We start from the raw sequence: 14,673 nt of genomic DNA on the forward strand, positions 1-14,673 counted from the left end.
AAATGATATATGCATTTTGGTTTTCACCTCTAGTTTCTAGTTAAAACTCACTGGAGAAAAGAGTTGGTGTCTCATACCAAAAATAACAATGATCTGTTATTATTTAAACTTCCAAGTTTTTCTTTTCCTCAATTGTGGATCCACTCTGGCTCAGTTCAGTTCAGCCAACATTTAATAAAATTGCAGTGTATCCCATCCATGATGAGATTTATCATGCTCATAAAATTCTTGCTTGGTGATCATGTTTGGCCTGGCCGTAGCTCTTGCCTAACCTCACTACACCTTCTTCACTTACCAAAATTGTTTGTCTTCTCTGGAACAAATCCTTTCCCATTATCTCCCTGTAGCAGCATTTTTACTCCCTCCCTTTTACTCTTATCTTGCTCTAAATCTTTCAAGTAAGTCTCTTAAAACAACATAATCCACTAATCTGATATGGTCACAGCAAGAAAATTAAGACAACGTTATCCATGTCACTGGAAAGTTCCCCTATTATTGTCTAGCTCATAATTTTAGAAAAATTTCACTCCCCAGAACTGTGCAGTTAGTAAGCTCTCAGAATGCCTCCATTTATTCATCAAACTAGTTGAAACCGTGGCAAAGTTCGTTCCTCCATATTTGATTAAACTCAATTAAGTAATGGGGTCTTTGTCGTCAGTCTCAACTTCATCTTCCAAGGAAAATCCACTGCACTTTACCGTTCATATGATGCCAACCATTCATTTCTTTGTGGTGTTGAAGGTAATTTGATTTATATCTTGCCCTAGTTAAGATGCCCATGTCTTCAAGCATTTTGACTCAGAGTTAGAGGCTAAGGTCAAGTTAACAATGGTAATCTGTCTCCCTGTTTGCACACAATGAATCACCATTTGGGTTTTAAGACCATGGTAAGCTTTGACTTGGCAGCTTGGTTCAAAGGTTGTCAGCAAAATGTATGAAAGTGGCCTGCCTCTGGCACCTCTGATCATAGATGTCACGAATTTTCTAACAAGGCCACCAATATAGTTGTGAATAATTGGTAAGAAGGAGGAGTGGTTAAAGAAGCATTAGTCCTGTGCCATATTTAGACTGGATTGATTTGATCTAGACTTAATAATATTAAAAGCTCTTCTAGTCATTCCCAGGGCACAAATGAAAATGCTTTTAAATTATTAAGAGGAAAAAAAAAACAACAACAACAGTGACTTATTCAGAACAATATGGAAGGAGAGAGTGATAAAATGAAGTCATTCATTTCATTCCTTTACTTTGGATCAAGTAAACTGCCATTAGGAAGGGAGAGAGCTTCAGGAAGAGTTGCAATATTTTATTACTAACTGAATTGGTGTTTGTTACGGAGTGTTGGCAGTTAAAGTAGATGAAGTTGAGATGAACAATTCCAAAAGAGGCCAGTTTCCTTCAAGCATCTTGTTCTTAATCTTAAGAAATTCAGACAAAATGGTGACTTTCAAATAAATAAATAAAAATCCTCTGAGATCTGGTCAATTTAGAGGTTTCCTAAATAAAGTCAGTGCCTGCTATATAGTAAACATCGAATTACTATTTGCAGATCAAGTGAATGGAAGCCTTAGTGATGTCTATGAGTAAATATCCATATCTGTCTTTAAAATATTGGTGTTAAGAAAAGGTATTTGTTTTCACAAGCTATGACTGAAATACAATGATTTTATGATTGGAACTGACAAAGAATCTACTTTACTATATTAAGTGTTTTTATTGCATCACACAAAGTAACATAATTGCTTCTTTTGTGTCTATTTTTGATGCTTTCTTTTTCTATAGTGATAAAGGGCAAATAATATTCAAGATGGCCAAATAGATACCTGTTTGTCAGATTAGGGTTTGAGCTGATCACTGATACAAAAGTTTCATTAATATATATAAAAACCCTTTGTTGACTTTCATTAACCTTAAAATTGATATGAAGAAATTTTTCATTAAGAATTCATTTTAAATGGGTATCCAAAATTAATACTCTAAGATAATAGTAAAAACAAAAAAAGCAATTGTCTGAAATATGAAATGAAAGCATTAATTTCTATTAATTATTCTGTTCCTAGGTTCTATAAACTTTATATTGGATATACATTTAAGGGACTAGTATCTACTTGAGCAGAAACATAAACACAGAATTATTTTGGGTTTCAGAGTTTCTTGCCTTCTGTGTAAACACCCTCTCTACCTGGTACCTCCCTCTTTGTCTACTCACCATATTGTTCATTATCCAAACTGTGAGTTCTACATGGATAATACTGATAGCTTACATTACTAAAGTAGAGTTCTTGCATTCCGTATGATTAGTGCCATCCACTAACTTAGCGGATTGGAAATGGGTAGTCTTCTTTGGTCACCTATCCTGTAAATTCTATAAATTCTGTGGATCTGGAAGAAAACAGTGATTGGTAACAAAGTATTTCAAACTCAATATGTAATTGTTTCATAAATGAGCAAAAAAATATAGGATATAATCTTACTTGTGATGACTGGGTTTTGAATATAAGTGTAACCAACTTACTATGCACTCACATTGAACTAAAATGTTCCAGATTTCCATCAGTGGAGGTATTGTGTGGGTCATTTTCATAATAATTATTTGAGCCGAGTCCGGTTTGGCTCAGTGGATGGAACGTCGGCTTGCAGACTGAGAGGTCCTGAGTTCGATTCCGGTGTGGGGCATGTACCTTGGTTGTGGGCACATCCCCAGTTGTGTGCAAGAGGCAACTGATTGATGTTTCTCTCTCATCGATGTTTCTGGCTCTCTATCCCTCTCTCTTCCTCTCTGTAAAAAATCAATAAAATATATTTAAAAATTATTTGAGGTTCAAAACTAAATAGAGCTATGGGAATGGCAAAATCCATTTCGCCTCAGGGAGGAGTTGGCTTTCCCAGAGTAACAGGGGTGAGAATCGCTAACTCCCAATGCTAAGTCCAGATCTCACTGTACTATCCTGATTCTGTGAAGTGAGATAAGGAAATGAGTTATAGGTCCTTCGGTAAGAGCCCATAAATCAATTGGGTATGTTCATACCCCCCTTTTTGTGCATAACTCCTGGGAAGAAGTACAATGTAATGTCTAAGAAAATGACTTTGAATCATCAGTGCTGACTCTGGCTGCGAACGCTTTTGGCAAATGACTTAACATTAGTTTCCTTAGTTTCCTCTGTACAGTGAAAAGAATAGTAATTGTTTACTCACAGCTTTGTTTCAGTATCATATAAGATAATGCAGGTAGGGGGCTTAGAACAGGTCTGGTACAGAGTAGGTACTCAGAAATGTCAGCTGTTAAATCGTGATCTTTTCCTCAGGTCCCCAAGACATTAATTTCTTATACCCGCTCTCTGGTCAGCCTTACCTTCTCTTATTTCTTTGAACTTCTTAACCCTATCCTCACATGAGCTCCTGCATTCTGTACATCTACTGGAGGTTAGAATCTCTAACCACAGTTTTATCTATGCTACTTATTTTCGCCTTTTAGTAGCTGAACAAAACACAAGAGAAGATTGAAAAATCAGGCGTGAATAAAGCAACGATTGGTTTTCAGAATGGACTGATTTCTTCTGTGGGCATTAATGTAATCCATCAACATTCAATTGAGGTGTTCAAGTTCTAGGATTTTTGTTTATTGTTAGGCTTTTATCTGGAGAACTGATAAAGAAGAAATATTGTGGCCATATATTTATTAAACAGCTGGAGGATGGCAACCACCACGTTCTACAGAAGGAGCATCAGCCATCATCAATGCCCCAGGGAGTTACCCTGCTGACAATAGTATATACTATCATAGTAATGGGTGGGGAATGTCTGGCCCGCAAGCTGTATAAGGCCCGAGAAATCGTTTGGTTTAGCCCTGCCAAGGCATTAGTGGTGAGTTGGTTAAATATTTGACCAAATATAGCAGGCTAATTTTTAAGATGATAATTGTGTATGGCCTGCAAATGATGATATAAATATCCGAATGGTCCTTAATAGAAAAAAAGGTTCCCCGCCCCTGATATATAAGCTGTCCAAAAAGGAATATCACCACTTTTCCTGAAATATTCCAAATGTTTCCTTAGGAGTATATGGAGCTGTATATGAGTATCTGCCCAAAAAGCAAGCCTAAAAGAGAGAAACCAGTAGAACTTGCTTTCGGGACTTGTCCCAGCTCCATTGTCTTAAGATCATTGATCTTTTCTGACCCACATGCTCATGCTGCTTTCTGATCCTGAGTCCCTAGAGCGCCCACATTCTGTAGCTCTTACAATGTCACATGCTGTCAGGGTGACCTCTCCTGCCAGTGCTCTGATGGCCAAGGTAAACTGAAAAGGCTGGTTATTAAAAACATAAGAATGGCTATGTGCTGATTCAGATTTGCTTATTTGCTGTGGCCTTTTGAAATCAGTATCTTAATATTTTTCAACCCATTTGTGGCTAGAATGTGAACATGTTAGGCCATTTGGAAGAGGGATGCCATATGGCAAAAACAAGCAAAAAACAAAGAAATATTTAGGAGCAGAGAGCTTTTCCTCTGATCTCTTATACAATCTTTCATTGAGTACTTTATTCCATTTCAAAAAAAAAAAATTCTTGGTACAATCCCTTATCTCCATTCCTTTTCGGATCTCCAGTTTGGGTTCATGTTGTCTTTTGCTTGAATGCCTGCAATGACTCCCAACTGGGCTCCCAGCCTCCAATCCAATATGTACCCTATCATCAGTTTGATCATGACGTTTCTATGGCAACCCAAAAGCACCAGATTAAGACTTCAGTGTGGTATTAAAAACACTTCACTTTTAAGGACCAACACATCTTTTCAACATCATACTTGTTTCTAAACCCTGTCGTCTAGCCATGAAGCAACTGTGTCTGTCACTTTCAATAAAAGACTTCTTCATTTGTTCTTTCCCTTATGACTGATAAATGTCCACTCCTCTTCTAGGCCCAGTATTATGTCACCTCTCTGAGGATACCCTAATTCCCTCCTTACATGCTTTACTCTCCTTTAAGATGCCTTATACTTTTTTTTACATGTCTCTATTAGTGGCATTTGTCACACTGTTCTGGATTAGTGTTTCTCATGTCTTCCTGCATCAGTTTGTTAGGTTCTTGAAAACATAAATGTCACCAGTGCCAAATCTAGGAACCTGTGAATAATTGCAAATGTTGAATGATTGTTTGATATGCAATTTAATGCATAAGTATATCATACAGGGAACCAGTGTTCTGTTTTTGTGTAAGATCAACCTTTCAGACAGTTATGGATCTTAGGCTAGGCTAAGCTTTTCTTGTTTCCTTCATCCAACATTTATTGAGCACCTTGTATGTTCTGGGTTCCATGTGAGGTGTCAGGCATGTTGAAAATAATAAAACATAGCCTCTATCCCAGAGTTGCTCTCAATTTTAATGTGAAGGGAAAGTATTAGTATAATTTTGGTATTAATAGCTGAACAGAAAACCCCTTTATGTTTATAATGGAAATGTGGAGATATCTTCTGCTGTCTGAGGTCCTTCATGTGAAATGAGTCTTGAGTGCAAATGGTGATTTCAGTATTGTGCACTGACATCCTGGCATGTGCAAAAGCCACTGGGAGATCCTCTTCTCAATAGCATGTGGGGCGTGAAATCTGATATGGGAAATGAAAAGGGGTCAGGACTCTGGGTTCTATTGTAATTTGAACTCTGATACTGATTAGCTATGACCTTGGACAAATGACTCAATCTATTGGATATCTTATCTCTAAATTGAGGTTGTTCTAGAGTCTAATGGTTCTCCACAAAAAGTTCATCATAAGGTTCTATTTTGTCTTCACCAAAACTGCTAAATTAGAATCAAATCTCTCAAGGTGCGGCCAGGCCATGAGTACTTCTGCAAAAAAACAAAAAACAAGCTTGCTGGTGCTGGCCATGGTGGCTCAGTGGTGGATCATCAACCTATGAACCAGGAGGTCATGGTTTGATTCCCAATCAGAACACATGCTCAGGTTGCAGGCTTGATCCCTGATTGTGCTAGAGGCAGCCAATCAATTAATGATTTTCATCATTGATGTTTTGATCTCTCTCTGTCCCTTTTTCTCTGAAATCAGTTGAGATATATATATATATATATATATATATATATATATATATATATATATCAAGATATTGCATTATCTTACGTGTGTCATATATATATTTGCTAGTGATTCTGAGAGGCTCTAACCTGAGCTCTGTCTGTTCCTGATGATATCTGGATAGCTGAGGTCTCTGGCAGGCCCCCACCCTGGCTGAGACATGCAGACTCAAGGCCCACTCCAGTTTTTCTCCTTTAATAGCCTGTGAGAACCAGGAACATTGTTTCAAGAAACAATCAGATCAGTAGCTGACATCATAGGTCTTCCTGAAAGAGAGGAAAGAGATGCAGAACAAAGATAATACAAAAAAAAAAATCTCAAATGTTTGTGGGATGCTGGTAATCATAGCCAGCACCAAAGCCACAGCTTCTTGAACTTCAGGATGGACCCAGTCATTCTGATGCCCTGACTCCCCTATATTTATTCTCTGACCGGGGCACAAAGATCTGGGTGAGCTAATGCATCAACTCATGAAAAATGAACAATTAAAACAATGAAGTTGTCAGTTCTTTTACCAGATTGCAAATAAATAACCTGCCTGTCAGGCTGGCTGCTCTGCTGGACCATTAGTTTAATACAAAGACATTCTGAGGAGCGGGTAGATGACAGCTGATCTATCACCAGGCCTTTGATAAAGACCTGAGCATAATATGCTGTCATAAACTACCGAAGGTCAATCCCAATTTGTGTGAAGCAAAGTATTAGATGAAATTTGACTATACCTCTCTCCCCATCTTGAAAGCTATAGGTTATTGGTGTGTGTGTTTTTTAACTGGTGGCATGCTACGTGTTTGTTGTGGCAATCTAAAACACTTTTCTGCTGTGCTTTTTTAGTATGTCGGGGACACTGGGCTGTCATAGATGGCCTTGAAGTTTGTAACTGTCACAGTGGAGAGACTGGGATTTTAGGACCGCACAATGTATCCTCTCCTTCTTCTCCTTCTTCTTCTTCTTCTTTTTATAAATATGTTTTTATTTATTTCAGAGAGAAGCGAGAGGGGAGGGGAGAGAAACGCCAAAGATGAGAGAGAATCATTGATAGGCGGCTTCCTGTATGCCCCACACTAGGGGTCAAGCCTGCAAGAGGGGCATATGCCTTGACCAGGAGTTGAATGGAGACATCCTGGTTCATAAGTCCACACTCAACCACTGAGCCACGCCTGCTTAGCCATAATGCATCTTCTTGCCAAGATAGACTGGGTCTTCCCACCGGAAGCCAAGGAAGTGACTCTATGTCCTGTCAAATGCTAATACCGTAATGGATTTCAAAAGGAAAGTCAATTCATTGCATTATCTTACTTGTATCATTTGAATAATATAAATCATCTCATAAAATATTTGAATAATATAAGTCATCTCATAAAATATTCTCCTTTAATAGATGCATTGCCAGCCAGATACATTGCTTTCAAGAGATAAAACAGTATATAAAGACAATAAAATTAAAACAAATCATTAAAATTTCTAATTGATATCACATTTATCTTTAAATCTTAATGGGAAATGTGAAGCTATGAATCACTTTTCAGAAGTGATCTTAAAGAAATTAATTCTTATTTCTTAGAAGCAAAAACTACTAGTACTATTAGAAACTTTACCCTATAGTAAAACTGTAGTGAGGGGCACAGGTTGTTGGAGCTTGTCTCTCTAACTTTTTCTCAGCTTGAATCTAAGCCAAGATGACTCCTTGACTTTTTTTTTAATTTTAAATTCTTTATTGTTTAAAACATTATATAACTCTCCTCTTCCCCCCCATTCATCTTTCCCCAGCTGCTTCAACCCCTCAGCACCTGCCCTCACCCCACTACTGTCTGTGTCCATTGGCTATGCTCATATGCTTGTGTATAAGTCCTTTAGTTGACCTCTTACCCACCCCTCTCTCCTGCCTTCCCTCTTAGGTTTACGGCGTTCGATGCTTCTGTGTCTCTGGCTCAATTTTTGTTCATCAGTTTATATTATTCATTATATTCCACAAATTAGTAAGATCACATTAACTCCTTGATTTTTTATAAAAGTCAACCAAATACTTGGAAAGCCAACAAATCAAAAATACAATGTTTGCCTTCTAAAATCTTTTAGAGATTTATCTACATTCAGATTATAGCTTCATGGTCATTTAAGTTTTTTTAAATAAAAAAAATAGTACCTGTTAATTTACTCTCATTTTTAGTATATTTCCTGGTTAATATAAAGAATAAAATGTAGCCTTAACTGGTTTGGCTACAGTTGATAGAGCATCAGCCTACTGACTCAATGGTACCAGGTTTGATTTCAGTCAAGGGCATGTTCCTTGTTTGTAGGCACATCCCCAGTAGGGGGTGTGTAGGAGGCAGCTGATTGATATTTCTCATCATTATTTCTAACTCTCTCTCTCCCTTCCTCTCTTTAAAAATATCAATAAAACATATTTTTAAAAAGAATAAAATGTAGTATGAATATGGAGTAGCAGACACATACAGAAGTTTTGTGTTCATTTGCTTGCCCAGAATAATTTCAACTAAGAAGGGCTATCAGCTAAATTACTTCAAACTGATTTGACCAGTTCTTCCAGTGGCCTGGATGGATAAGTAGTAAACAAAGCGAACAAGAGATGTTCAGTAGAAAGCTTTCCAGGTTGGTTTTCCTACCTAGTAAGGTGAGCCACAGCTTTGTCTCTTGTCCAGCTTTGTAATTCCTTTGTTACATTATATTAATGTCTCTCTCACTTCCCAAGAAGCAGCCCTGAGAGAGTGAGGGGAAAGCTCAGAGTGGGGGGAAAGCTCCTGAGGACACTGGTTTTGCCACTTATTAGCCATAGCATTTGGGCAAGCTATTCAATATCTACTGACCTTATTATGTGCACAGTAACACCTGCTTAAAGGAGCTCTTCACTGTTTTATACGAAGTCCCTAAATTTTTGCCTAAAAATAATAAAGTTGTTTTAAAGGTAGAGCACTAAGAAGAGCAAGCAATTCATGACCTAGAAACTTCTATTGTGATCTGCAACTAGTCCTTCATTTCTGTGTGTGTTAGCCGTTGAGAAGTCTGTTCTTCCTAAGCCTCTTTGTAGATAGATTTGTGTACTCAAGCTGCTTCCTAGGTTCTTGCTGTGTCCTGACCTTCTCCCAAGAATCCCAAGTCCTTCTCAGTGTGATCAAAACCTGTTTTTTGAGTCCATTAGTACTAAATAAGATTATTTTAAAAAATAATTGGTGATAGTTTTTCCATATATTTTTATTATCATATCGTTTTTAAATGTGATATTTTATTGATTTCTATAAAAAGTTGTGCATGAGGCTAGTGTTAAGAACTTGATCCTGTATGATAACATTAGAGGTCCAGTGCACAACATTCTTGTCCCTCAGCCTGGCCTGTGCCCTCTTGCAGTCCAGGACCAACTGCTAGCTTAGGGAGCAGGCTAAGCTGGCAGTCAGATATCCTGGGATCCTTAGCACTGCCTCAGAGGCAGGAGAAGCTCCCGCCACCACTGCTGCACTCACAGACCATCTGGCTTCTGGCTGAGTGCTGCTCCCCCTGTGGGAGCACACTAACCACCAGGGGGGCTGCTCCTTATTGAGTGTCTGCCCCTGGTGGTCAGTGCATGTCATAGCAACCAGTCATTCTGTGGTGAGGTTGATTTGCATATTATGTTTTATTTCATAGGATGGTCTTTAAGGAATAAATCAGAAGCCACTTGAAACATTTGGGAATACAGAAAGTATGGTAGGTGGAATAATGGATCCTCAAAGATGTCAATTTTGTAATTCCTGAAATCTGCCAATATTCTATCAAAAAATGTATCACTAATTATTTTTTTAAATCTTATTTAGGATTAGTGGATTCAAAGGAAAGGTTTTAATCCTACTGAGAAGGACTTGGGGTTCTTGGGGTTGTCTCATATGTCAAAAGAAACTTTGGAGAAGTGATATAATTAAGGATTTTGAGATTGGGAGATTTTCTTGAATTACTGGGTAGACCTAATGTAATTACAAAGGTTCTTATAAGAGGGAAACAGGCACTCAGAAGAAAGAAATAGCTAAGTTCTGCCTGGAAGATAGCAGAAGGGGTCACAAGCCAAGGAACATACACTGAGTGGCCAAATTATGATTTCTGAACGCATAAGCATAATAATTTGGTCACTCAGTGTATATCCTATATAATAAAAGTCTAATATGAAAATTGTCCCCTCGACCAGAAGTTTGACTAACAGGCAGGCCGGCCAACTGCCCATGTCCCCTCCCACTGACCAGGCTGGCCAGACCCCACCCATGCAGGAATTCATGCACTGTGCCTCTGAAAAATTTTCCTCTTCCCTACCATTTTTTCCATCCGCTTCCACTTCCCACTCTCTCTAGTGTTTCATATCTCAGTTAAATAGTGATTGCCCCAAGAGAACATGTGGAATGCCTCCACCCCTCACAATCCAATGCCTGCCATTCTAAATTGGGATCCCTGATGTTATTCTCTCTCCTAGTACCCTGCACACTTACAACATTTTTAAATTATTTATTTCAATGACTATTTTGTTGTTTTATCTCTGTACTATTATAAATTTGGTGGATACAAGAATCATATTTGGTGTTGTGAACCCAGCACATAATAGGTATCCACAAAGTATTTCTTGGCTGAATGAAAACATTCCAGAATTCTACATATTTTGTAAATCATGCTTTATAATGAAGTCTATCTAGAAGCATGAGCAATAAACTAACACACTTCCTTCTCTTTCAGAGGTCATGAGGCAGGCTTTGCAGTAACTGTTTTCCTCTGAAGTCTTAGTCAATGTCATTATTATTCAGCCAGGTGACAATTGATGGATATTTTTTGTGACACATCTTATCTAAAAAAAACTATAATAGTTCCCCCAAATTCCTGCTGGATAACATTCAGGATGCTTTTTCTTGCTTTTATTTTTATTATATTGTTTTGAAATATAATTTGCAAACTTATGTAGTAATCTTTAAACATCTATTTGAGAACTGATTTTAAGAGCTTAGAAGGTCATCAGTACATTATTTGTATCTTCTGAAATTTTGATTCCTCAAGCTAAAGATATGCCTGAAATCTTGTTGGGATGAAAAAGTGATTAACATTTGTGAATGGTTTTATGAAGCCTCAAAACATTGAACAATTAATGAGAATATGAATAAATTGTATTTATATGTGGTTCAGAAACTTCACCATGTGATTGCAATGGGTTTTTGATATTGTTGCTGTTGTTTTAGATATATTTTTCTCTGATTGCAGATATGTATAAAGATGGTCTTTAAATATTAGATAATTTTCCCATAATTATTCTGAATGTTTTTATGATGTTTGCTCAGATACGTCCCCTTTGTTAAATGTTGATTCTGATTTTAAATGTATCAATGGAAAGGAAATTAATTTTATTGAGACACTATATGCCACTATGTCCATTAGGCTATTCTTCATAATAATTTATGATGATAATTAAGATTTTATTAATCCCATTAGGAAAAAAAATAAAGAAAGCGAGGGCCTTGGAGATTAAACAGCTTGTTTAAAGCCACAGATAAGGTCCGTGGCAGTGCCTGACCTAAGTGCATGCCATTTCCTCTAGACCACACGCCTTTTCATGGATGCCTGCAGACCAGCACAGTGTTCTTGATGGCTCTTTTCAACAGACCAGTTCAAATGTCCCTTTCCTCAAAGCCTTATGCAATGAATCCAGACCTCAAGATGGAAATGCTAAATAAATTGGGGTACTGGAACTTATAAAATAAACCCATCATGTTCAGCACAGCCACTTTGACCTCTTAATATTATTAACCTCTACAGAACACAGGTTTTGTGGCCATATTTGCTGTGGCAGGACCACACTCTATGCTCACTTAACCCTGTGGCAAAAACAAACAAACAAAACAACAAAAACACACACATAAAACAAAACAAAACCCAAACAAACAAAGAAATCCAGTCTTCCCAGTGATAGGAAGAACCTAATGAGAAGAATTTGTAATAAGTATAGCTTTTGGTTTCTAACCTTATGAGAGGCCTCTAACAAAATATATTTTAATTTTTTGGATTGTTTGCCAGCCTCTCATGTTAGAAACCTTCCTTTGGGGAACTCTTTTCATCACATACCAATGGAATGTAAATGATGACTGCTTGTGATTAGTGACAATGAAGTGAGGGGAGGGAGACTATCATACAGTCACCTCTGAAAGGCCCTGGTCAGTTATTCTGGCTTAACCTCTTATTAACAAAAAAGTTAGTAAACCTTTCAGGTGCTAAAGCTTGATGTGCTGTTCAGCATACCTGGCTGGTGCAGGATAGATGCTTCACTGGTATGGATTTGAGCAATCAGTGATTCTCAGATAAAAGAAAGGCTAGTCCAACTGCAGAAGACATAAGTAGCTGTTCAGAAACTGAGTCAGGTTCCAGCAAATGCTCTTGTATTTGCACATCTCCCAGTCAGAAAGGGAAAACCAAACCCTCCTTTTTTACTTATCCCCTGTATTTCCTTTGTTTTTAATACTAAGCAAGCCACCGATGGCCCTCAAAATTAGAATTTACTTAAAGAAAACTGGAAGATGAAATGTCCTTAAGGACAGTGGATGCTAAGAAAATAAGAAGTGTCCTTAAGGATAGTGGATGCTAAGAAAACAGGCACCAAGGACCAGTGAACAAAAAGCACGGATGCAGTGAACCAGGAGTCAGTAACTTCTCCAATGGAAGGCCTTTCATGATGCCCAACGCCCTAGGTGATAAGTAAAGAGCTGGATCAAGAAATTATTATTCAATGTTAGGCCTGCAGGATGTATAATAACCAGCCTTTCAAATGTTTTGTGTGTGTGTGTGTTTTGTTTTGTTTTTTACCAGTTTGTTTGAATTGTCTTTAGACACAACTGTGAAACTCAAAAAATGTCTACTTGACTCCGTTTTGTAACCTGAAAAACACCCAGAAAGCCATTTTATTTTCTTAACAAAATGGCAAGGTATTATTTAGAAGTTGAAGCGAAAGCTTTTACTGCTCGGTCTGTAAAAAGAAACAGCACAGCCCAGCAGAGTTGCTGACAAGTGACACAAATATAGTCCACGCTAATGTGCAGGGAGAAACAACCTTGAGAATTTAAAACCGGCTGCAGCAGAAAAAATATCTTCATCCAGATATGTGGTCCCTCATGAATTATACTATTATTTTAGTTGATTTTACCTGACATCGCCCTATGATTTTCTTCAGTGACAAGAAAATTGCAGCCGGCCCTTGACAGTTGGTCACAAATTGACTGCACAAAACAAAATAAAACAGTGAAGTAATCCCCAAGTAAATTTAATGAAACCTAAATCCCAAAGGGCAGCACGCTTCTGTAGGCAATGGTCTTATTTAATAAATTTCCCCCTGCTTTCACTTTTAGAGCTATATTTACACAGACAAATTTAATTCATTGGGTTTACATTTCCTCTTCCTCTTAGTTTGTCCACCAGGCACATATGGGAAGGACTGTAAACAGGTATGTCAGTGTTCAGCCGAGAAAGAGGACTGTCACCCAGTCACGGGGAGATGTACCTGTCTGCCCGGCTACCATGGTAACCGCTGTCATCTCCGTAAGTGTGTGCTCCGCTTTAGTTATAATTTATAGAAGAGACACCAATAGGCGCGTCATCATTTGGAATGCTAAAGAGAAAATGTTAATTCAAGCTTCTAATTCATAACAAATCTTATGGGAATTTTTTTAAATATATTTTTTATTGATTTTTACAGTTAGGAAGGGAGAGGGATAGAGAGAAACATCGATGAGAGAGAAACATCAATCAGCTGTCTCTTGCACACCTCTCACTGGGGATGTGTCCACAACCAAGGTACATGCGCTTGACCGGAATCAAACCCGGGACCCTTCAGTCCGCAGGCCAACGCTCTATCCATTGAGCCAAACCGGTCAAGGTGGGAATTTTTATTGAATGGTTGAAAACATAAACTTTCTTGTGCAATTTGTTCTCTGACTTTGCCTTTTCCATTAAAATTATCTCCCTGAAAAGAGACAAGAAATAGATAAAGAAAAAGAAATAAAGAATAACATATGAACTGATGATTATAAATCATTGTACAGAAATAGCAACATATGAAAGTGATATGTCAAGTAAGTTTTAGGATCTGCTTAGGAACAATCAAATTAAACAAATTCTTACTCTGGAATGAAAACAATGACTTGCTTAAAGGATAAAATGCCAGTTGGCTCATTGTTATGTAATAAAAAAAAAGAATAGTCCCTAGACCAAACACCTTATATTGATCTGCTAGGAATGTTAACATCGAAAATGTTTATAGGAGAACACACAATCAAAAGTCCCAAGGAGCATGTTAAAATGTTCAGTCAGCTACTTAATTTTTAAGCTTGTAATTATTTGTAATGTACTTTTTATAAGTTTAAGAATAAAATGATTTGGCCTCAGTTTCATTTTTTCCCCCCAACTTGGCCATCGCCACTCTTTTCTCTCTAGTTGCTCCCAAGGCAGATTCCTTCTATTTTCCTTTCCTAATCTTGCCAGTATGTGGACTGATTTCCGGATTCCTTGTGTCTCCAAATGCTACCTATGAAACATACACTCATGGTCAAGCTATTGATTTTAATTTTCTGCAAGC

General features: G+C 37.6%; 1 protein-coding gene across 2 annotated transcripts in view; it reads left to right on the top strand.

The window, feature by feature from the left end:
• LOC118722332 (multiple epidermal growth factor-like domains protein 6) overlaps positions 1 to 14,673 on the top strand; it is a 589,906-nt gene that overhangs the window by 543,973 nt on the left and 31,260 nt on the right. For both annotated transcript variants that reach the window (XM_045583659.1, XM_045583660.1), the window contains one exon: positions 13,506 to 13,637. In XM_045583659.1, coding sequence (XP_045439615.1) covers positions 13,506 to 13,637 — 132 coding nt within the window. The remainder of the gene's footprint in view (positions 1 to 13,505; positions 13,638 to 14,673) is intronic.

Source organism: Pipistrellus kuhlii, unplaced genomic scaffold, assembly GCF_014108245.1.
Source record: "Pipistrellus kuhlii isolate mPipKuh1 unplaced genomic scaffold, mPipKuh1.p scaffold_m20_p_2, whole genome shotgun sequence".
In the NCBI taxonomy this organism is placed as follows: Eukaryota; Metazoa; Chordata; class Mammalia; order Chiroptera; family Vespertilionidae; genus Pipistrellus; species Pipistrellus kuhlii.